The 23,860-nt window shown below is 40.4% G+C and overlaps 1 protein-coding gene across 3 annotated transcripts; it reads left to right on the forward strand.

Moving 5' to 3' along the window:
* Positions 1 to 13,657: 13,657 nt before the first annotated feature.
* On the forward strand, positions 13,658 to 23,435 carry LOC116392649 (ceramide synthase 2-like). 3 transcript variants are annotated; one of them, XM_031864327.1, is made up of 11 exons: positions 13,658 to 13,735; positions 14,923 to 15,099; positions 17,236 to 17,353; positions 18,035 to 18,153; positions 18,469 to 18,526; positions 18,745 to 18,795; positions 19,848 to 19,940; positions 20,716 to 20,844; positions 21,802 to 21,908; positions 22,348 to 22,504; positions 22,594 to 23,435. In XM_031864327.1, the coding sequence occupies exons 2-11, from the start codon at positions 14,924 to 14,926 to the stop codon at positions 22,792 to 22,794; spliced, it is 1,209 nt and encodes a 402-aa protein (XP_031720187.1). In that variant the 5' UTR covers positions 13,658 to 13,735; position 14,923; the 3' UTR covers positions 22,795 to 23,435. The 3 variants fall into 3 exon arrangements, with proteins under 3 accessions (XP_031720187.1, XP_031720189.1, XP_031720188.1); XM_031864329.1 differs by lacking the exon at positions 13,658 to 13,735 and adding an exon at positions 13,756 to 13,773; XM_031864328.1 differs by lacking the exon at positions 13,658 to 13,735 and adding an exon at positions 14,006 to 14,024.
* Positions 23,436 to 23,860: the final 425 nt, after the last annotated feature.

The following is a 23,860-nucleotide window of genomic DNA, read 5'->3' on the forward strand; positions in this document are numbered from 1 at the left end:
TATGTTAACGGTTAAAAAGTCAAGATTTACTCATTGAATCCACAACCCTTATAAACCTATACCATTAAATATCCTCAACCAATTATGCTACTTTGTGATGAAATGTTGTAACCCTTTAAATGCTGTGAACTTTGCTACTCATTTAACTCTTTTAAGTACTGATTTCCTAAATGTTTTTAAAATGCCTTTTTGACAATCCCCAGACAGTGAGACAACTGCAAATTATTGCACACCAACAACAACAATAATAATAGTAATAATAATAGTAAGACAAACGTTGCAAGATGTCCTAGTTTCCTAGAATAAGTGAGTCATGCCTTGCTGTCAAAATGCAGCATGTCAAGTGGCGATCTTGCATTCATTGGGCTGTGTTATTGTTGAGGATCCCAGCGCAACTTTGGTGGACTGTAGTGATGTCCAAGCAACCATGTATTCCATTCGATCCTCAATTTCTTCCATAAACACATCTGATCTTCATCCTGCTGCACCCCCTGAACATACAGTACATTTGACCAAAAGTTTGAGTGAAAATTCTGCATTTATCATCGTAACTATATTTGTTTCACCAAACAGTCAACATTTGATATTTGATTTCAAATTGAATGAATCCATCCAAATCTTTGGTTGAAGAAGTGTTCAGATGCCTGACTGAAGTAAAACAACAATGTCAAAATGTTCTGTTGAAAGTAAAAATCCTGCATTCAATTCTTCTTGAGTATAAGTACATAAGTATCTGACATCATCACATTCATGTGTTTCCTTTTTGTGTACATCGTGGTTTGTTGGGCTGAAATCTAAAGCAGTACTTTGGTCTTCTCTCTGTCTTTGAACTGGAACTGAGCTACCATGTTGTACAAAAACAATAACCTCCATCACTGTTGCGTGGCAATAATACAATATTGTATCATGTGTATTGTGAAAGCACTCATCGATAGACATAGCACGACCTGTTTCTGCAGTGACTATCGAGGTCCCACAAGTTGATATTTTGGACTTTACAACAAAGAGAATAAGTTGTGAGCAAGTTATTTTCCTATCATTTTATTATTATAGTAGATAAAAAAAGAAAAAATATATTATCTGGACTTCACGTTATCTTTAGTTATTGTTGTTGCGGGGACGAGTAACAGCGTAATCATTCTTACCTGGTACACGTACATAGTGACTTCACGTAAATACTGGCATCATTTTGCGTAACTTCAACTCGAGCAGCGACTGAAAACACCTGTGTTGGTTGTGTGCAGGGCCTTTATTCTTTAATAAAGCATTATATCTTATAAGTTGATCATACTTGTATGGGAAATCAAAGCAAATTGTAACTGCAGCTGTTGAATACATGTAGTGGAGTAAAAAGTGCTATATTTTCCTTGTGGCATAAACTGTAAAGTGATTGAGCAAATGTACTTTATACTTTATAACAATAGTAAATACCAAGGAACAACTCAAAAATGAGTAATTAGAAGAAGCAGTAAAAGCTACTGACTATAGAATGTATATGGTAAACAAATAAAATCCCTTCTCTTTCATACAGATTTTTTGATAACAAAATGCCAGCAGTGGCAATTGATCCTCAGCACAATCAAAGCTTGAACTGGCAGCTCTTGGACGTCTACAGAAGTTTGCAACCCAAAAACACTGAAAACACTCAATCAAAGTAAAATTTCTGTCTAAACACCCTTAGAAGAAGTGCAGGCGAGATTGGCCAATTTCCTCCATCTGGATACTCGACGTCTCCGGTTACAAACACGCATTTGTCCATCTCTGTCAGCTGAGAATAAATGTTTACCCATAAATGTTCGCTCGCCGTCTGCAGAACAGGTGAAGATAGCGGCGGGGGAATCTGATCACCAAAGCCAAAGGATTGAACATAATAGGATTTCCTTGAAGCTGTTTCAACCATGTTCTCATATTTAGTATCATTCCAGCCCACTAAGCCAATCATTTATAATCAGGTCAAATAGCATGCAAGTCCCGGTTCACCTCACTTTGCCAGAGCACAATAAGACACCGCCAGGGATCTGTACATCCACTTGTGTGCGTTTGTTCATTAGCTTGTGTACGTGTGCATGTTTTTGCACATACATGTAGAAATGCAAGTGTGTCCTTGTGTTGTCGGTGTGTGACTGGGGTTGGAAAAGCCACAAAAATACTTTTATGAGTGTGAAACTCCAGTAAAGCAGGTGTACTTGAGACAAATGTTAGAACAGGACGTCCAGTTATAGCAGCGAGCTCTGCTGCTGCTGCTGCACTGTGATCATTAGAGGTTTGGGCAACAGATGCTAAGATACTTGGAACATCCTCTTAACCTACCTGCCTGTCAGCATTCCTTCCACCTTTTATCCATCCCTCCGGTCCTTCCTGCCGTTGTTTCACGCTCGCTGCTTGTTCGGCTGCAGCTGTTTGTTTTGCTCCAAGTGTGTGTGGAGAAAGAGGGTGACGGATTCTTCAAGATATCGCCACTTTATGCTGCAATAAAACAAAGACGGAATATACTCTGTGTATGATCCAACAAAACAAATCAAGAAATATTCCTCTCTTATCCTCCTTATGGGAAACTGAACTCATGTCCCTCTAGCAACACAAACAGATCCTGTTGTTCCCCGCGACTGTCTGTGACACATTTGTTTAGGGTCAAACCTCTATTGCTGTAAGACACGCATATGCTCCGAGGCCTATTAAAGCAGTGTATCAATGGACCACCCAAGAGTTTTACACAAACCAAAAAAAGAGGGGGGGTGGGTTAGCCTAGAAACACAGAGCAGAACATACGTTGTGACAAGAGGGAAGATCTAAAGAGATGATGAGTCAATTTTCACGCTCTAAATATATACAAATGGTCCCAACACATGTGCGTGCATGCACACACATACGCAATAAAAGGCTGCATGGTCACAAGTGGGGTTTTCTGAGGGTCAGTTTGGGTTGAAAGCATCAGGTGGCCAGCTGTGTTTGCTACATCATGATACTACCACCAGTTCCTGTTTCACTCTCCGTCCTGCGCTCATACACACATTATATTTTAGCTCATTTGTCTAATTTTGTCATCTAGGTCACAGCGATGTTGTTGCTCTGAAGGACAAATGCAGTCATCTACAGCCCCATTTGCCCAAATGCCTTGTCCGTTTTCACACTACGTTCATGCTCAATACTTCTCCTACTTACTCAGTCATGTTATCAAGTGTTGCTTTTCCTGGAAAAAGACGGAGTAGGCTTTAATTACTGTGATTACATACTGTGTTTTAAAGAAATAGTTTGGCATTTTTGGGAACTACACATATTCACTTCCTTGACAAGAGTTTGATGTAAAGATCAAGACCGCTCTCAATATGACAGTCAGGAGCTGATTAGCTTAGCTTATCTTAGCCTGGCTGTGTCCAAATGTAAAAAACTACCAACACCTCCAAAGCTCATTGATAAACACATATCTGGTTTGTTTAATCGGTAAAAAAAGAGAAGTGTTAAATATAACTTGTCGTTATGTGCCGAAATATTTGTTGTCCTGCTTCCACTCTTTATGCTAAGCTAACTATATCCTGGCTAGATATTTAACAGACAGGTAAGAGACTAGAGTGGAAGAAAGAGAATAAGCATATTTCCCAGGATGTTGAATTACTTCCTTTAAGAATGCTTTCAATAGTTTTGTGAAATAGCAACCAAATCATTTGAATATTTCTTTCTATTTTATTTGGATATTAAGATAACACTTCCAATGCCAAACATCTGGAGTAAATCTGCATTCAGTTTACTGCTAGACTGCTTTCCTTTTTCACACAATGGGATTAAGAATAAGCTAACAGCTGGATGTCCACAGGCAAAACCTTATTATTCGGCTAACTAAGTTATAGGTTTATTAAGTGCGCACGTGCGCTTGGAGAAACCTCAGAATGGGGAAGTAACGTTACACTAAAGGAATGCAATGTAGCATTTTCTTTTTGTAATAATCGATTAAACAACGCAAAGGAGGATTAAAAAAAAAGCTGATGATGATGTAAGATGATTTTGTGGAGGGGTTTGACAAATACAACAAATCGATGCAGTTCCTGCCTCAACCTGATTAATCACAGTAATCTGTATTTTTATATACGTCTAACTCACTCACTCACTCATTCACTCAAAACTAGAAGTCCCTCACACCCAGCCTCCAACATGTGTTTGCTTGGCATTGCAAGTGCGATCCTGCTCAGCTGGGCTGTGGCTGCTTGTCACCCCACTGGAGCTCCCACACGGGGCGCTTTGAAGTGTCGAGGGCCCCCCGACATGAAGAAAGCAGTACTGTAGTTGAACGAGCAGACAGAGGCCTGGGGGTGGGAGGGGGGTTTTCTCAGGATGAAGGGCGGTGCCGCAGCAGTCCAGCTGTTTGCTCTGCCAGCCCCACACCAAGGAAAGACACAGGATCTGTTAGAGTCAATATTTGTTGCTTTCAGTGTCTGGTTGAGTCTGTGATAGACTCAGTGAACTCTCGAGAGAGCCTGTGAGGTCGCTGAACTGACAATTCATCATCATATTTGTGGTTCTTTGAATTGTTGCCTCTCCAAAGTTGTGAAAAAAATGTTTAAAACGGATCCTTAACACAGAGTAAACTTGGCCATCAATTTCCCGAGACTTCCTGTAATGTTACTTGGAAGTGAAAAGTGCCGAGACGTGACTGTGGAGGTGTGTGGTCTTGCGTAGGAAGTGTGTGTAAGCCTTTCTATAACATGGTCTCCCGCATCTGGTACTAGTTGAAGGCTGGTGGTTTGAATGTGCTCTAAGAAGTTTAAAGTCTCCGCCGCATCAGTGCTCAGTAAGACTTGATTAGCATACTTCAGTCTATTTTTCGTCTCCAAATGAAATAAAGACTCCACATGTGAGCAGAGATATTGTAGAGCTATGTCGCAGACGATGAGCGCCAGTTTGTCAACAGCAGTCACCTTTTGATTTTTCAAGAAGACTAGTCACTTCAGAGAGAAACAACTAAGTGTTACTTTCCCCTCTTCCTTATGTTCACGATGAGCACACACAGCATACTTAAGCGTGTTTGTGTGTCTTGTGATAGGTAAGATTGGAAAAGGTTTGTGATTTCAATTTAGGGCCCTCATTAAGGTCGAAATATTTCATAATAAGGTTGTATTAGGCTATGTTAAGGTAGTGGTTTGAAATGACTCTGTAGCAATATAAGTGTGTGTGGGTGTGTGGGTGATCACCCTAATCAGAGGACTAAGCTGAGGAATGCAGTCAGCTCTGTCAGCTCTCTCTCCAGTCCGTCCATCTTCATTATGGCTGTTCCCACATACTGGTCATGTGATTTACAGCTACGGGCCCCAACTCTGGCGATATAGGGCAAATTCCTGAGCGGGATCAGTCACGTTTCATACACACAGCAGGGGTCAGGAGCCAAGAAGCGAGAAGAAATGGAGCAAGGGAAGGGGAGAGGAGATGAGGAGATATATGAAGGTTGAAACAAAGGAAAGGAAAAATAATGACCTAATGCATTGTTGAGGAACTAATTAATGCAGGGATAGATTTTTATGACAACAATCAAAGATAAGTATTGGGGAAGAAGGAGTAAAAACTAAGGGGCTATTAACAGGATGAGTCAGAACAAGTGACCAGAAAGAGTAATTTCCAAGTGAGGGTTTTCTCTGAGAGGTGTGAGGTTTTACATTGTTTAAAATCTCCAAAGTCTTGTTGACATAAGACCTCAGCAGAGATCGCAGGCCAGTTCACGGAAACATTGAGTTGAGCACCTCTGCTGTATACTGCCGTGGCAGTGATGAAATTGAAATGTAACACATGCCACTGACATTCATGTTTGGCTTTGATTCCCAACATTACATTTTCACCCTGGGAAGCAATGTCGAAGGCAAACTCCATTCAAAATACACATTTTGAAGACACATGGAGCTAGTTTTTATTCAAAACAATTGGTTAATCAAATCATTCATTGTCATGTGCAGAAACACTACGGATACTTCCATCAGAAAGCCAAAGCAGCCCTGCCCTCTTGCCTAAAGCAGGGTTGTGAAAACAATGTAACAGCGTTTGTTACTGCTGCAACACATTCCCGACTGTCATTACTGATGTTAGATAAGAGCGCTGCTGTGGGGTGACCATTCCTATCATTGTGAGTGGTCAGCGCAGCCCACTGTGAAAACAACACAGTCATTACCTACTTGAACAAAGGCTGCGAATCTGAGATAATGTAAATGACGTGGTATGTATAATGACTTAAACCACTTCAAAACCAAAAGGACATATAAGTGAGGTGGTGGAAAGAGGAATGAAGACAGCACCTGGTGATATGTCTGACAGCAGTGATATGTCTGTATTGAGAATGATGACAACAGAATGATGACAAGATGATCAAAGTGATTATTTACATGGTAATGATTAGGGAAAGGACAATATTTGCTCACAGTCTTCAGGTGGCAGATTCTGTCACAGCCTGTCCTTAGAGGATCAGAGTAAGTACAAGCAGAGGTTGGCTACAAGGTTTTTCCATTAGACTCCAAAATAGGCTCCTCCAACCCCACCAGCCTTCGATCTTCCTCCACATGCCTCATCACCCAAACCCAGTCTATCCTCCTATACTACCAGGAAGGAAGTTAGCCAAATACGATACAGTCGCAGGGACCTTAATGGGGGTATGATAATGATAATCATTACTGAAATGATGATGAAAGATGTGTTGCTGTGAGTAATTCAATGATGTCACCGGAAGACAATGAGAAGCGGTGGGGAGAGGCAGCTGTACAAGTTCCGACCTGTAAAGTGAAGGGACGAGGCTGAAGGCAGCTGGGATAGAGACGGACTCACGCGACAAGGAAGGAGGGGTTCATTAAAGTCTGGGAGAAGCGAAATCTGAAATTTGTGAGAAATGTTAGAAAGGTAATTGCTGAAAACAAATAAAAAGACTGTAAACTGTATGGTACTGAATAATGGAGTTAAACCGTTTAACAGTTTTTCACCAATTTCGTGTCCACGATTTTTTAGGTAGGCCTTGATAATGTCTCGTTGATGTACTGGAGCCATCCTTAGCCTAACTCCTGCCCTAACACTATATAAAAACTAGAGCACATAGAATCTGTGGTGCTGCTGCTCGACCGCAAGTTATAACACCTACTTACCACAGTTTGCTAGCAGTGGTGTACTGGCCGTCTGTTATACAAAGAAAAATCCACCCTCATCCACGTGATATACAATACAGCACTGCTTATTTTTTAACAATTTTGAAACCTAAGTTGATTACTTGCAGATTTTTTTATTCATTCAAATTTCGCTGGGTGGTTAATAACTCATTTCTCTGTGGTTTGACAAACTCAAAACATTTTTGCTGAATCTAGACTTTAAAGGGGGTGTCTTTGCCAGTCTTCAAGAAATGTGTCCAGACTTGAATGTTATTAGTAAGAGGTCTGGAGCCTTGCCGACAGTTGAAGGACAAGTTAGAGAATGATTGAGTGAAAAGGTAAAGGTTGCTGGGAGAGCAGGGAACATTTTCTCTGGATGAGGGCACATTTTTATTTTAAACTACGACAAAATTAAGCTCAACTGGAAATTAAAGCTAAAAGGAACAATATGTGCGAACTCAACATGGCAAGCGGCGATGGTTTCCATTTGATTTTGGCATCTTAGTTCTCTGGATTCCAGAGAGTTTTTCTTGTTTCCAAATAATAGTGTGATTGCCCTAAACAATATGAACAACACACAAACACTCAATAAATGTTAAAGGATAAGGCAATCAACAACACCCATGAAAAGACCAACGCCAACAAAGAACACATCCAACTGAAAGGTATGTCCTATGTTGTCAAAGCCTCAGGAAGCTTATTCAAGGTCCCATATACCATCGTTGTCCAAACATTATTCAAAACACATCAGTGAGCCACAACTTGGCACTGGGTGACATGTTTATTCATCACAATGAACATGGGCCCTGCGGAGTATTTTGAGTCAAGAGCTCATGCATCACCCTGCTGACAGAAATACTAGTGTGAGTATGTATTAATTAATCCACATCTGAAAATAGTCCCCAACAAATTCATTATTTATTCCTGCCTCCTAGGAACTGTCCAGCTTACCAGTTTTTAAAGCTGTTTTCAGAAGGAACACATTGGTTTGTGTCTGAGAGCCACAGAGAGGGTTGGGTAGTAAAAACAACATGAGAGACAAATGCATTGTCTGTTTGGTGTCTTTGTGTGATTTGTTGACAGTAAGAAAATTAGAGGAGAACACCAGCCGTATCCTCTGAATTAAGTGGTTCTAACTGTTTATGAATAAGTGGACATAGTTGAATTATTTCCGGTCAGAAACATTATTTTTCTGCAGCTTATTGCAATAAGTAGAGGTATCAGATGTATCATCCCTACTGACTAATAAAAGTAAAGGTGGATGACCCATGGAAAATACGAATGGCATGTTCTAAATCTGTCAATCATGGCTTTGTCCCATTGGAAAAATCCACTTTTTCTAGGTTTATCTTTCTCTGAAAGATTTGCATGAATAATTTGATCTTGAAATAATCCGAATTTGAGGATTTTGAATGGAAACTGGGACAGAACTCAGCAGCTGAAGAAATACAGGACAGCATTCACTGCTGAAGAATGCAACGAGACAGACCTATACATGTCAATACCTGTCACCCCGAACAAAAGTAGCTGAACAGCAGCTGGACATAATAGCAGGTCATTAGGGAGGTGCACCGTTAGCTGGGAAAGGAGGCAATGGCTGATAGCAAAGATGTTACGCTCAGCTTCACCTGGTTTCTCTTTACAGACGTTTCAGAGCTGTTGGGTGGAAGACGCAGGTACAAGTTAAGCATGAACGTGAGAGTCAGGACTCCCCCGTTACCTCCCCAGAGTGGCTCTCCGGTATCCAAATGTCAAAAATACAAACCTGGGTCAGGTAATATTGTCTGAGCACACATTGATCTGAATGGGACACATTTACCACAAAGAAAATCGCGTGAAACAACAAAATGTTTATAGAATCACAAGAAAGTATTCATAATTCAGGTTGTAAGTTTCAGTCTTTTGGATTTGTTCAACTTGTCTCATACTGGTGTTTTTTTTAAACCTCACATCTGTGTTTCATGTTCCTTGAAATAAACAATACTAAGTATTTAGAAATGCAAGACGTGACACAAGTTTGTTCTTTTCTGTTGCTATTATTGAAATATAGTTATGTTTTCAAAACATTTCCTTTCCCTCAATGTTCTTATTTGTCCCTTTTCAAATATGGTTCAGATTATACAGAGTATTTTGGTAAAGTTGATCGGTTTATGGATTACTATTGTCTTTTGTTGTGTCGTGGTTTTGGTTGTAGCTCGTTTTTCTCAACCACTTACTTTTCTAGTGTTTATTGTTTCAGACAAAGTTTCTATTCACTCTGACATGAAGGACACACCTGCACATACAATTAAAACGAGCAATTTGACCTTCATAAAACTCTAATTAAATTAAAATAAATTTAACTTGTATGTTGTGTTTCTTTGTTTGTTTTTACCTCATCTATTTTAGAGTTTATAAGAGTAACAACCTCTGAAAATGTGTCCTCTTATTGCCAAACCATGATGCCAACACTTAGCTTTGGTTAGTTCTCTGGGAGGTTACATCTTATGACCTCAGGGTCTCTTAAATAATTCCAGAGTGAAGCTGTAAGAGACTGACCCCCTGCCCGACACAGCCGATGACATAGCCTCCATCTGACTTGAAGTTTGCCTGTTAATTAAGGCTGTAAACAAGTGGGTGAGAGAGGCTTTGTAGCTGACTTTATACTTGACAATCAAACTTGCTCACTTGAAGTTTAATGATGTTTACCTCCTCAGGATGGAAATGTACCTTTCACAAAGCACACAAGCACATGAACACACAAACACACGTCTGTACGCAGACACACAAAAACATGCAATGGGAGGAATACCCATACAGCTGGTTGTAGTGTGTTACATCTTCTTGCTTCCACAGCAGAAACTCATTATCAAAGATTCAAGTACATTTTGACGTGAAAGCATATGGGGATAGCTGTGATGAAAGAAGTACTCAGATCCTTTACTCAATTAAAAGTACTGATAACACAATGTAAAAATATTGAATTACAAGTAAAGTATTATGAGCTAAATTTACAGTTTTAAAAGTAAAGGTATTTGTATTCAGAAAATCCCTGTTATAAGATAAATTACATTATTTATACTGATGCTTAAGGCTACTTTATATACAGTTAGGTTTAGGCCATCCATGAACTGCATACTGGAGATATCTGCAGATCCTGTAATGTCTGGCACCCTCTGCTGGAATAAAGTGGTATGTCTTGTTCGTCCAGTGAAGGAATGAGGTCACAAATTGTTCATTAGAGAGACTTCCAATTACCCCTGGACCACCACCATTTTTTACTGTATGCCTCCAGTTGTTGTGTTAGCCTGGTCTCAGATGGAGTTTGTGTTGAAGTGGTGGCCTTGCACTGTTGTCTTTAGAGCTTAGAGCTGGAGAGTTAACTGGCTTCACTCTGGGGGTCCGAGGGAGAACTGACGCCAAAATCAACAGACAAAAGAATGAGAGACAACAGTGCAGAGCTCGAGAATGCTCCGGGAGAGACATTAACAGAGGAGGTAAGAGGGGAAATGCAGAAAGAGAGCATGCATTCTTCCACCGGGAGCAGAGAACAGAGGCCCTGTTGTGCGTCAGGGTGCCGACAAAACACCTGGCAGAGAGCAGGAGGAGAGGATGCCAGGGATTGTCAAAGTGCAGAGAGACCAGGGGGATATTGGACACAAAGATCAGGGGAGCTTGAGACTGTGTGTCTATGCCTGTGCGCTAGTGAAAGAGAAATAAGGAGAATGAAAAGAATTTGATGAAATGCAGGAACATCATCGTGTGTGTAACCTATAGAAATGTGCCTGTGTAAGCTCGTGTGTGTCTAGACAAACAGCTAATGGGTAAATGTGCATGTGTGCTTTTGTGCACACCGTAATCCCCATTAAGGGTCCTGTGGGAAAGCAGCGTATGTGCTTCCTGCAGGAGCTCCCCTGGCCCCAGCTGAAACGTGGCTGTGCTCTATCCAGGTCCTCAGCAGCTCAGCTCAGCAGGCTGTTGCTGCAAAGCACTGGTTTCCTGTGCACATTCCCCACCTCCCCGGCTGTGTTATTCTTGGCCCAGACAGAGAGGTACAAAGCTAAGAACCGGGGGTCTTGCAGAAGCCTTTTCGGTCCCTACTCCTCAAGGCCCGAAATCCTCAAAGCCTGCAGAGCCCGGGGAAAGGTGGCCGGATATAGATGAACATGGTGGTTGTGTTTTTCTTAGCCCTGGTAACAGCATTGCTCTATGGATGGCAATGTCAGTCTGTCTGTAAGTCAGTCCAAAACTTTGGTGCAAACTGAAATTTCTCAACAACTATTGGATGGATTGCCATGGCATTCCTGGCTCACAGTGGATGAATCATACAGTGACCCCACTGCCTTTTCATCTACAATCATTAGATCCACATCTGTGTGTTAAGTGCAACCTCGACAATTATTTGATGGAGTGCCATTTGGCACACACATTCATGATCCTATCAGGATGAATTATATAGTGACTTAAGTTTCTGTTAAGTTTCCAGGCGCCATCATCAAGTCCAATAAATTCATTTAAATCTAAACTATTGTCATTCCCATCTGACCTTTGTGTTTAGTGCTAATTAGCGGTGTACACGCTAACATCATACTTGCTACACACCAGCACGTTATCAGTAATTATCAGCTTGTTAACTTGTTGATTATAGCATATAGCTCAACCACCACTGGGGTGATTTAGTCTTGTTTTTCTTACCATTTTCAAAGATCGTCTGTATATACAGTATATTTTATCCAAATTGTTTTGCATGGTGTAGCCTCACTTGTGGCTGCAGATCACGCCAATAAAAAAACTGCATTCAGTCAGTAGAATGCAGAGAAAGCTTCATCACAGCAGAGATGAATAATAAAAAGGTGATGAAATAAAGCTGTGAATGTCAATGGGACACAGGGAAAGGCAGCAGGCATTCAATGTTTCTGAACATGTAGATTGAATATTTATACAGACTGGGCTACATTTACACATGAACAAATTCAAACTGTCGCTCTGTATGTTCGCATTTAATTAATATTTACAACCTTACCTGCTGTGCTGTGCACAAGAAACAGGAAATGAACTCAGTGTTTGTCACATTTGTTTTGGCACCAATGTGCGGCTCGATATACAAATTAATATCCAACACAAACTCACACACTGACACCAGCATCCAGGAGAAAAGCACTCTATAAGCTATATGGTGTCATTTCAAAACCAACAGAGAGTTCACCTTTTTTGCATTTCTGGTCTTTTAAAATTTTGCAGAATATTTATTATCCTATGTGTATGTTGACATCTGTATGTGTGTGTTTACTGTCTACCAGCCTGATCCACTAAATAAGGTAACCTGCTATTAGTTCAGACATACTACATTCCACCTGTGGTGTTAATGACATAATTATGTCTCATAGATTTGCCGATTGCTTACTTTAAATTAATTATTTAAACCGAGTGTATGACAAGAAAGTGAAAAGGTCGTGCATGACCGCATTCAGGTATGAGGACATAAAAAAGCATTAGCTCTGGAATGTGAAAAATACCACAGCTGGCTAACACAACAAACATGCAGTGATAACAGAACTCACTCAACTGGCGGAAAGTGTCCCTGTCCTCGCTGCAGAGATGATATCGTCATGGCATCACAACTACGCCTGTCAAACAGAATGCTTTTCTGTTTCTGTGGTGCAACTCTGGTAATTAAAGGCAGCAAATTAATTGTAACATTATAGTATGTAATTGATCCTGTGGCAGGACCAGTCCTGCCTTCATTCCACAAGGAATGCCACAATTATATATAACAAAATATATAATTTCCCCTAAACACATGCCCATTATGTTCTTCTCTGTTGTGTATATGTTTTGCAAAACCCTGATCTCCTTTACTCCTCTCTGTTGTTTAGTGTTTTGCTACTTCTTTTATGTGCTCTACAGTAAGGAGATACTTTGAAGAATGACACATGTGTAAATATTGCTTTTTGAGTTTGTTTGTTGTTTTTGTTTTTTACAAAGAAATCATTGATGAAAGCACTGCTTCCTTTTTATTCTCGCTCTCCAATGTCTCGGTTTATTTCCCTCTGCTCACATTTCAGGAAATATAACAAGGGGAATCATTCAGGCTTCACCATTAACTGCTAAATGTGCACAAAACAAAACAAAACAATTTTAAAAACAAAAAAACAAAAGCATGCAAATGACTACAGGAGCTAAAGTAGATGCTGAGCTCCTAGTTTCATCAGGTTATGCATTATAGTGATTCACTGAACACTGCAAAACATATTTTTCCTCAATAAGGCCTTTGAAATCCAAAATATGAATACCAAAATTAAATGTTTACTCGTTTTTGTGGATATGGCAACTGCATTAAAACAAACAGAATATCGTGTGCAGAAGATTGCTGAATATACTGGACCGCTTTTTGGAGCTTTGTTTCAAGTAAATGACAAGGAGGATTATCACAACAGACAATGACAACATGAACTCAAACACAATATCACAAGTAAGAAATGACAACCATATGCTTATCTCATGCAGGGTGACACAAAACTCAATGAGATGACGTCGATGACAGCGCGTGTCTCTCTCCTCCCTCAGCAGGAGCAGGTTGCGTCAAACAAGCTCCTCCTCCACCATTTGCTGCTGTGCGCTTCCCATCTCCATCGCTGGAGAGCGGACAGGTAACCGCAATTTATGTTCTCTTCTGGAGCAATGCTCGGTCGGTTTTACTTCCCTAGAATATGAAATCGATAAATGTGATTCAATAGATTGGCTGCTTGTTGATGGGTCTTTTAGCTTGAGGCTATTTGGCTGCAGCGGAATGTGAGAGGTGTGCAGACAGATTTAATGGGATTATTGTGGATAGTTTGCGGCGTGTTTTCAGCATATAACCTGATTTATGTGTCTCTGTAGGTATGGAGATCGTCTGTTGTCTCGCTTGCGCCTGGCTGTTACGCGCAGGGGGCTTTGGTTTGTACTGCCAGCAGCCCGCATGGAGGCTTTAACAGACGCTATCATGCTGAACCGCCTAAATCAATGTGACTCTGTAAAAACAGCTTACTCTAATCGATCAGATGTAAACATGTGGTTACATAATTGCATAATCGTGTTTGTGTCTATGAATGTGTTTAAGTGTACGTGCGTGCGTGCGTGCGTATAAGTGTGAGTGTGTGTTTTTGAGAGTATTGAAGCCATTCATGCATCAAGGCTGCGTTGTTCAGGTCTTGTTGGGATACATGCAGAGACTCATACGTGGATCAAGGACCACAAATGGGATAGACTTGTGTTTTGTTATGTAGGCAAATGGTTCTGTAATGTAGCCCACAGTTCTTGTTGTGATTTCCTGGTCAAACCAATGGACGTGTTGTGTAGAGCTAAATCAATTGGTGGATTAATCGATCAGTCAACTGACAGAAAGTTAAACTGCAGATATTCTAAAAATCATCATTGTTTTTCAGGCAAACATGCCAAAGATTCCATGTTGCAGCTTCTCAAATGTGATGCGTTGCTGCTTTTCTTATATGATTGTAACGGAATATCTTTGGGTTTTGGACTGTTGGTTGGATACAACGAGGAATTAGAAAATGCATTTTCCCCTATTTACTGGTATTTTCTTTCTTTTTTTAGACCAGCAATTAATCAATTAAGAACATCTAGAAAACAAACTATGGATGAAGTAGTTAATTTTGATAAATGTGAAGTGTGAACATGCTGATTTGTTCCCTGTGCCCTTTCACGACTAATCTTGAGGGTCCTGGCTGCTGTTTTTAGCATAAATATGAATAAGTCATCAATGTTTTAGAAGGTCAGGTCTGCTCGGAAGCTCGACAAATACTCGCATAAAACACTGCTGTCCCCCTCTCCTCAGGATGGAGGCCCTTTTAAATGAGTGGCTGTGGCAGGAGGAGTACTGGCTTCCCCCTGGCATCAGCTGGCAGGACATTGAGATGAAGGAAGACGAAGGCCGCTTTCCTCTACCCAGGGATCTCATCTACACCTTGCCACTGGCCTTTACCTTTATAGCCCTCAGATACGTCTTTGAGAGGTGAGACACACCTGCCTCCATCCACAACTGGACCATGACATCACAGTCGCAAGATCTACCTTTTCATTGTCGTCATTACTGTGACTTAGAAGTCAGTGTGTACTTGACTCGCTGGAGCAGCAAGTTTTCAATATTTATAGTGGATATTTGGGGTGATCTTAAATTTTATTTTTCTTTGAGTCTGTCCCCAGGTGAAAGCAAATGTTTGAACACATTGTGTGTGTCTTATTTCCTCTTGGCAGTGGTCATGGTGGCTGGTTTTCTGCCTGCTATAAGCTGCCTGTCTAGCTCGGCATAATGTGCTCCTGTACCCTTCATTAGTGCTCCCGGTAGGTGGAGGGAACAGACCAGACATGCAGTGAAACACAAGCATCATGAGTGGACAGTTTTAGCTGCTGACTGTGCGAAAGCCCTCCCTCCTCCCAGAGGGACTGGGCTCTGCCTTTTAAAATGTAGGGCTGCCCCCTCTTAGTCGATCTGGCCAATAATCTGTCATTTTGGTCGAAGTTAACTAAGATTTCTTCCTTTAGTGTTTTTTTTTCATGCTGAATTATTTCTTTCCAAGAGACTCGCAAATCTTTTGTAAACACAAGATTTAAAGTGGTGCTTGTGTGTCTCAGTCATCCTTTAAAGCACTCATAGTGAGATGAATCAATATTAGTCGATCGAGCAAAATTGGCAGAAAATGTATACTTCCAGGTTCTTGAATGTAAGAATTTGCTGCTATTGTTGATCATTACATTAATCATTATCAAGGTCAGTTTAATGCATTGCTGTGCTGTATTATGTGAAGGGACTGCAACTTGAGAAGTTAACAGGGCTGCTGTAAAAGGCAACTTGCCTGTACACTTAACTAGTTTTACTGGTAACAGGAGAAGGGTTGAGCATGACGGAGACATGAACAGTAGGCTTGTGTTTGCATGCTTTCCCCTATCAGCTACTGTATTACCTGTCCTAATTGATAAACAACGTGAGCTTGCTTGGCGTGAGCTGTGTAAGATCAGTACCATTGTTTGGCTTATAGCCTCATTTGTACCTTCATCAAGTATTTATTAGCAGAGTAGTAACATTAGATGTATTAGTAGCACAAGAGGGTTCAGTGAATTGTAGCATATGCTAAATACCAGCATGCACCAGTGTGTGTTAATGCTAGGCACCTGTGTAGCCTGTGGTCCAACTGTTGTTAGTTGTTGTGGTGGACAGTGAAGTATGAAGGTGTTGCTTGCGTCTGTCAGTCAGCTGGAAGGTTACAAGGTGTGTCTTTATTTGATCATCCCGGGTCGCAGCTGTTTCCTCTATTGAGGTAGGGTCTGTGTGTCTGAGGTTCCTGTAACCAGAGACAATGTTTGTCTCTGTGTGAAGCTGGCCTGACCTTCTCATTATCTCTGATCTCTCCCTCCCTGCCGACTTTAGGATGATTATCTCAGAGATAGAGTTACATGTGATTATACATGTGCACACACACACACATCCCTGTACTTCTATCTTTGCGAGGACACTCATTGACATAATGCATTGCCTAACATTGCCCTAACCTTAACCATCACAACTAAATGCCTAACCCCAACCCTAACCATAACCTAACCTTAATTCTATCCTGAACCTTAAAACCAAGTCTGACCCCTCAAACAGGCTGTTGAAGATGTGAGACCGGGCTAAATTGTCCTCAGTGTTCAAAAATGTCCTCTCTGAAGGTAAAACTCAAATCGGTTTCCATAAAGATAGATGTACAAGTACACAAACACTGAGAGATAGGACAGTGCGAGTGTATTAGCCTCTCCAGTGCTAATACACTTCTGTCCTCTCTCTGTAGTTCTGTCTTCATCTTTTTGTAACACACACACATATATATATATATATACACACACACACACACAAGCAGATCAAGTGTCTCTTGATGCCTTATCTAACAAAGGCTGTGTGGTTAAACATAACAATACGCCCATGGGAGCGGCCCTACAGGCTGCCAGGAGCACCATAAGGAGCATACGGAGTGGTCGGATCACATTGGACAGTTGTTAATGTTATCCACAATAATCTCGCAAGAATTATAATCCAGCCTGTTGTGCTATCAAGACTGAAGTTGTTATGAAAAGAAACGTGTTTTCTATTCTCTCCTGTTCTCTGTCCTCTCAGGCTCATCGCTGTCCCATTAAGCAAACATTTAGGTGTGAAGGACCGGATTCAGATTCGAGCCGCTTCTCTCCCAAAGCTGGAGACCTTCTACAAACAGAAAAATCGGCAACCATCACAAGTTCGTATTACCGTTCTGCCTTCCCTTTGTTACGACAGAAAATCTCCTACCAATAAGTACTAAATCCTATTTCAGGTCTCCATACTTGTATGCCTTCAGTTTGATTTACTCACTAAAATCTCTTCAGCCTTCAATTAGAACGTTTTATATTTTGTGGACTTCTTTTGCCCCAAGTTTCACTCTCATGCTTCAAAACGCCCTAACCTAATCTGCAGACATTTACTGACTCCTCCGTTTAAAGAAAGCATTTAATATATACTTTGATCTACAGTCCAGGTCAATTCATCTTTATTTTATTGTTGTAGTTTAGTTTTTTGCCCGAACTAGAAGTAAATTAAGTTTGTTCTAGCAAAAGACATTTTCAACCGAACCACAACCTGTATCCGGATGCAGAACGAGAGAGCAGAGAACAGTCTTGTTCAATCAAATGGTTTGATTAAGCACATTCATCAGATCTCCATTTTGACGGCTCAAAGCTTTTGTAATCTTCATTTTCCTGTAATGAAGTAGTAACACAACTCACAGGGTGAGCTCTGGCTTTTGACTGGTAACGTCTTATATGTGACATATTGCTTCTCAAAGAGTGAGACAGCAGCTTTGTGCAAAAATGAAGTCCAACCCTGTATGCGTGCACCCATACTGTATATGTGTAAATATGTATTTGTGTTTTTCTGTATACAGATTGAGGTGGTGAGTTTGGGGAAGCAGTGTGGAGTCTCTCAGAGAAATATCCAGACCTGGTTCAGACACAGAAGGAACCAGGACCGACCCAGCAACACCAAAAAGTTCTGCGAAGCCTCGTGAGTTTTTATTTTCCTAAACACACATACGTTTACATATTGTTACTGAGGTATGACGTCTACCTTTAAGGGAAAAAACTAACAGCCATGTTAAGCCTGAGCCTTGTTTTTAACACAATTTGTTTTCAAAATGAGAATTCTATCAGTAAAATCCAGCGTGTTGAAATTAAGCCTTTCATATTCGTGTGACTACATTCCTGCTTCTCAACATGCCTCTTTTACATTTCTTAAATGTTTTCCTAACTGAGCTAATTTACCAATTTAATTTATTCTGCAGCCTCTAACAAATGATGGTGTTTATTTGTATCTGTGCAGCTGGCGTTTTGTCTTTTACCTCATATCCTTCACTGCGGGGCTCGGCTCTTTAATTAATGTGAGTCTGTTATGTTAGTTTATTTATTTTTAAAATATTTTAAACACATTACAGGTGTATTGGATTTGTCATTGGATATGAGCAATAATACAAGTGAGCAGTAATGTATACAAATTTCACAATATCATATGGTGTCTTACTTACACACTGCATAACTGTATTTACTTCCATGGCTTGTAGCATGTGAGGACTCTGCTGATGATTCTTTCTTCTTACAGACTCCGTGGTTCTGGGATCATAGAGAGTGTTGGAGGGGTTATCCCAAACAGGTGAGCAAGAAACAGCTTGATTTGAAGTTCAAGTTTTGATGTTGTCGGTATAAACTGTCAAATATTGTCAGGCAGGATTTCAAGAGACAGTGTAGCCTCATAAATCAGGTACCTTGTTTGTCTTTTCTTTCATTCCATAAAAGCCAGTAAGCTTAAAATGATTTTAAAGACTTGATATCTTGGTGTCTTTTGATTTAGATACAACAGAATAGGGTTGGATCAACAGTTTTGATCATGTGTTAATTGGTTGTTAATTGCAAAAATGCCAAGTCGCTCGTTCTAGCTTATCAAATGTGATGTTTTGCTCCTTTTCTTAATTGTATGTGGTTGTAAATTGAATATCTTTGGCTTTGGACTGTTGGTCGGACTAAACACATATTGAAAGTGTCACCTTGCAATGGGCATTTCTTTTACTATTTCCTGATGATTTATAGGCTAAATAATCAATTAGAAAAGTAAATGACAGATGTATCACTGGATGTCTATATACAGCCCTACAAAATATCAACCAAGCCAGCCTTTACTTGTGGGGTCATGACCGCGAACAGAAAACACTAGAAAAAAATGCAAAGCTCCATCTCTCTGTATGCAGTCTGACTGATAACAGCTCCTGCAGGCAACACGGCCGCTGACCTTTTTCCTTTTCCTGAGGTCTTATGGCCGCTGACCGAAAGAAAGAATGTGTATTTAAGAGTTAAAGGCCTCAGTCAACCTCCTACCATTGTGTTGCTGCAAACTTTGAATGTTGAGTGTTCTGCAAGAGGTGTTTTGACTGTGAGGGAGTTATCATATGACCATTAAGAGCTTTGGAAACACGAGCTTGACATCACCACTGTACATTCCCCCAAAAACCTTCAGATCTTTCCCAAAACACACATCCTGGAGGCTCCAAAGTTACTCTGAAATATCAGTTCATTCTACTAGTTAAACAATATATATTTTTACAGAAACTGTGAAGAGTTTCACAGAATGTTTTTGGATTGTTTTGCTTTGCCTGTTACCACTGAATGTACATTGTGACTTATTGTTTCTCTCTTCCTCTCATTCTGTAGCCAGTGGCCGAGGCTCATTACTGGTATTACATCTTGGAAATGGGCTTCTACTTGTCGCTGCTTCTGAGCGTCTCTGTGGACGTCAAGCGAAAAGTGAGCGTGAGCTTGATTTTCAAGGGTTTCAACTGAAAACATCAGAGCAACACCTTGCTGGTTTTCACATGGTTTTCTCTGCATTTCCTCTCATTTTGTGCCTGAGTTTTTTTACTTTTAGTCAAATGGTCAACACCAAAAAGCTAAACGTCACCACTCAACCACTTTGCACAGTGTAATCCAAATGTTGCACGATTATACTTAATACGGATTATGCACTGGATTATCTCCGATAACATCATAACTTTGTGTACTTTGCGTTTGTGCTCATTTTAGAGTGTTACAGCATTTTAAATCTTAATGGCACACACTGTAAAATCCAATGACGTAAAATAAATGTATTTACCCAGGACCTATGTGAAGGAACACTAACTTTTCAAATCTGCTCTAAAATACTCAGTTAGACTTTGCTATATTGCTAAGATGCTAGAAATTACATGAAATAATGAATGTAATTCATTTGTCATGTTTCTGTGCCTTAAGGAAACCATCTGAGATGCTTACTGCTGCTGCTGCTGTTTTCTTAGGAATTGTCCTTATTTCAGTGAGAAAAAGACTATGCTGGTTTTGTGTGATTCAGGCTCCAAGCTGCTGATCAAAGATATTTCAGCTTGAAACACAACAACAAATCACTCCAGACAACATGTTCATCTGCCTTTCCAATAATTGGACACAACTCATGACCAACTCAAGACCGCAGACCAAAGGCTTGGTAATGACGCTATACATCTTCTTCATACTGTGTGGTCTGTGTGTGTTCATGTGTGCCTTCCAGGACTTCAAGGAGCAGGTAATTCATCACATCGCCACCATATTCCTCATCGGTTTCTCCTACTGTGCCAACTATGTGAGGGTTGGCACTCTGGTGATGCTGGTGCACGACTCCTCTGACTTCCTTCTCGAGGTAAACCACCACACAGTCTCTGTGAATTGATTGTTTATATATATATATATATATATATATATATATATACACAAGCACAGAAAATGCATCATTAAAATGTATTTTAACTCACAGGCAAGGTGTTGAAATGCCAAAAATGGTCAGAGGGAAGTTGACTTGAATACAGCCATTGTGTGTTTATTGCGGAAGTTTTCCTTTCCTGACACCTAACACATAATAAACCCACGTCCGGTATGAACTGAACTGCAAAGAGAAGAGCATTGTAGTATGGTAAAAATACAAATACCCGTTGTTTGCTTGTTTCCTCCAAGTCCCTCAGCGAGATATCCCTGGTTTTATGAGGCTGATTTTCCTGGGTGTAACCTTTCACTGATAGCATCTGAAAATAACGATTGTTACTTTCATCTCAGAGCAGAGGAAATATGTGGAGCTAGTCATGTGACCTCAGGCACGACTGGGTGTCGTCTGGCCTCTGATAAAAGTCATGAAGGGGATGATGTGGGTTTCATATTCAGCAGCCAGTCATGTGTTTCTGAGTAAGGGAACTGGTGTGGTATATTAGAAATTAAGTTATATTGTGAACTTCATTGTCTGAATTCATTCCTCTCTGTCCGGCCACTCATGTGATAATATGTATATTTTAATGTAAAAACATACTTTTTCTTTTTTTACATTTAGAATATTCATCTTTTGTGATATTTTTTTCTTTGAGTAAATGATAGTGATATTTTCTGTGTCCCAACAAACCAAAATTCATGAAATGAGGTCAGGTAGGTTCGGGGTACTATATTGCAGCTAAAAGGCTTTAACTCTGATGCACTGAACCTCTTTTTGGCTTCTTACTGTAAGTCATTCTAGAAACAATAAGAGAGAAAAGCCTGGGATTGTATGCAGAGATTAATCATAAATGTAAGATAGTTTGGTTTGGATAACTAACAGGCACTTTTCTTCTGAAAGTCTGCCAAGATGTTACACTACGCTGGCTGGACGAGGACGTGCGACTCGCTGTTTGTCGTCTTCTCTCTGGTGTTCCTGGTGACGAGGCTGGTGGTGTTTCCTGGCAGGTAAAAATGTCACGGTGGAATAGAAAACTTCTCCCAGATGTTGAAATTCCCTTGCAACAAACACATGGCATCGCACTTAGCCTTAAACTTGGGAGTCAACAAGTTGTTTTTTTTTGCAGTGGTCGTATGGTTTGCAACTCCGTATCCTAGCAAAAGGTCAACTTTCACACATATTACATCATGCACTGCCACGTTTTTGTAGGTCTGTTTACTTATGTTGAACTGTCGAGGATCTGTGTCCATGTTATGTATTTTCTCTTTGCCCTATTCTCTCTCTCCCACCAACCTGACATCACTGGTTTCTTAACCTGAGAGCAGAAGGTTTACAGTTCCAAACAAAGAGTTGAGAAACAGTATTTGAGTGGTCAAAATGCTCGTAACCTTTGAAGAGTTGGTTCTGGACCAACACTAAAACTGTGTCTTACTGTTTGTTTTCCAGAGTGGTCCACACAACCTTGGTGGTGTCTCTAGAATTCTTCCAGCCCTTCTTTGGTTATTATTTCTTCAACGCCCTTCTGTTAGTGCTGCAAGCACTGCACATCTTCTGGGCTTATCTCATCCTGCGTATGGTCTACAAGTTTGTGTTCCTGGGCAAGGTGAGAAGATTGCAAATGAAAAGGGAACGGGGGAATGACTCGCTTTGGCACCAGGATTTGTATATTTAAACGTATGCCTTTCGTCATAGGTGGAGCGCGATGAACGTAGCGATGAGGAGAGTGAGGTTGACGATGAAGAGGAGGAGCCTGAGGGAGAAGGGGACGAGTGCAGCTGGGAGCAAAGAAAGGGCACAATCAACTCCAAACTGGCATCGCTGGCTAACAACTGTGTCCTGAACAACCTGACCAACCAGAGGAATATTAACAGCAGACTACCCAAAGCTAGATAGTGGAGCAGTCTCCTTCCACGTTGACTGATCCTTGCCAGAAAATATAAATATGTGTCCTTCTGCCTGTTGAAGAATAACTAGTAATTTCCTAGATATGCTGCGTACACGTGGCTTGTGTACATCCAACACGGTTCATTGACAATTTCTGAACAGGATATGCCTGCATCCTGCTTATTTAAAAAAAAAAACACAGAGGGCAAAGAAGCACAGATGATTGTAAATCTGCTCACCCAGTGTGAGGTAAGGAGGAAATGCCATCATTACTGTCACCCATACCCCTGCATACTGTAACGATATATTTGGCAAAACAAGGAAACAAATCATTTTGTTTTTGCAGATTTTGTATTCATGCTGTTTCTTTTTATTGTATTAATAACTTGTTTGTAAATACATAAGGATCCAAGTGCCTGGACCTTAGTATAATGCATTTATGCTTTCTTGGGTCAACAAGGAATACCACATATTTTCCCCAAAATCAAACTGCTCTTATCTAATACATGGTATGTATTAGATACATAATGAGAGCAACCTAAAACTAGAATTTAATAGTAATTCACTCCCACAGCTTTGTATCCACATACACGGTATGGTTGATTGTACATAGACTCAAGAATATTGATTGTAGTAAATCTGTTGATAAACCACTTTATATATCTATTTTTTATGAACCATTTATTCAACAGGTAGTTTTTATGTTGTTGTAATCTGTGGCAGAATCTAAAAGGCTACTGCAGAAGTCCGTTAGGGGTGATAAAGTTATATTTTTCTGTGATAGGATTTTAATTTTGTCAGTAAGGTTTAAACTCCCTTCTTAAAAGAGGTATGGTGCCTCCTGGTGTACAAAGAAGAACATATCCTGTAGAGAAGGCACTCCCCATGTCTGCTAAAATGATGCCCTTCCAAAGAAATGTACTGCTCATTGAATTATGGATTTAAAACGTGTGTGTGTGTGTGTTTCTTTTTCTACTTTGAATATCATTGTGACAGGGAGCATGATTTCTCAACAAGGTTTTTGTTAAAGATTGCTCCACTGGACTTTAGTTTTGTGCCTTGGCTGCTGTTTTTA

This window comes from Anarrhichthys ocellatus, unplaced genomic scaffold, assembly GCF_004355925.1.
Source record: "Anarrhichthys ocellatus isolate YVR2014 unplaced genomic scaffold, GSC_Weel_1.0 scaffold30, whole genome shotgun sequence".
NCBI lineage: Eukaryota > Metazoa > Chordata > Actinopteri > Perciformes > Anarhichadidae > Anarrhichthys > Anarrhichthys ocellatus.

What these genes read in the sequence shown, in the direction of transcription:
- LOC116392649 (XM_031864327.1), top strand. Translation starts at nt 14,924, where the DNA reads ATGGAGGCCCTTTTAAATGAGTGGCTGTGGCAGGAGGAGTACTGGCTT. An exon ending in AAAATCGGCAACCATCACAA is followed by an intron (nt 17,354 to 18,034) that starts GTTCGTATTACC and finishes TTCTGTATACAG; the next exon opens with ATTGAGGTGGTGAGTTTGGG. An exon ending in AGTTTGTGTTCCTGGGCAAG is followed by an intron (nt 22,505 to 22,593) that starts GTGAGAAGATTG and finishes CTTTCGTCATAG; the next exon opens with GTGGAGCGCGATGAACGTAG.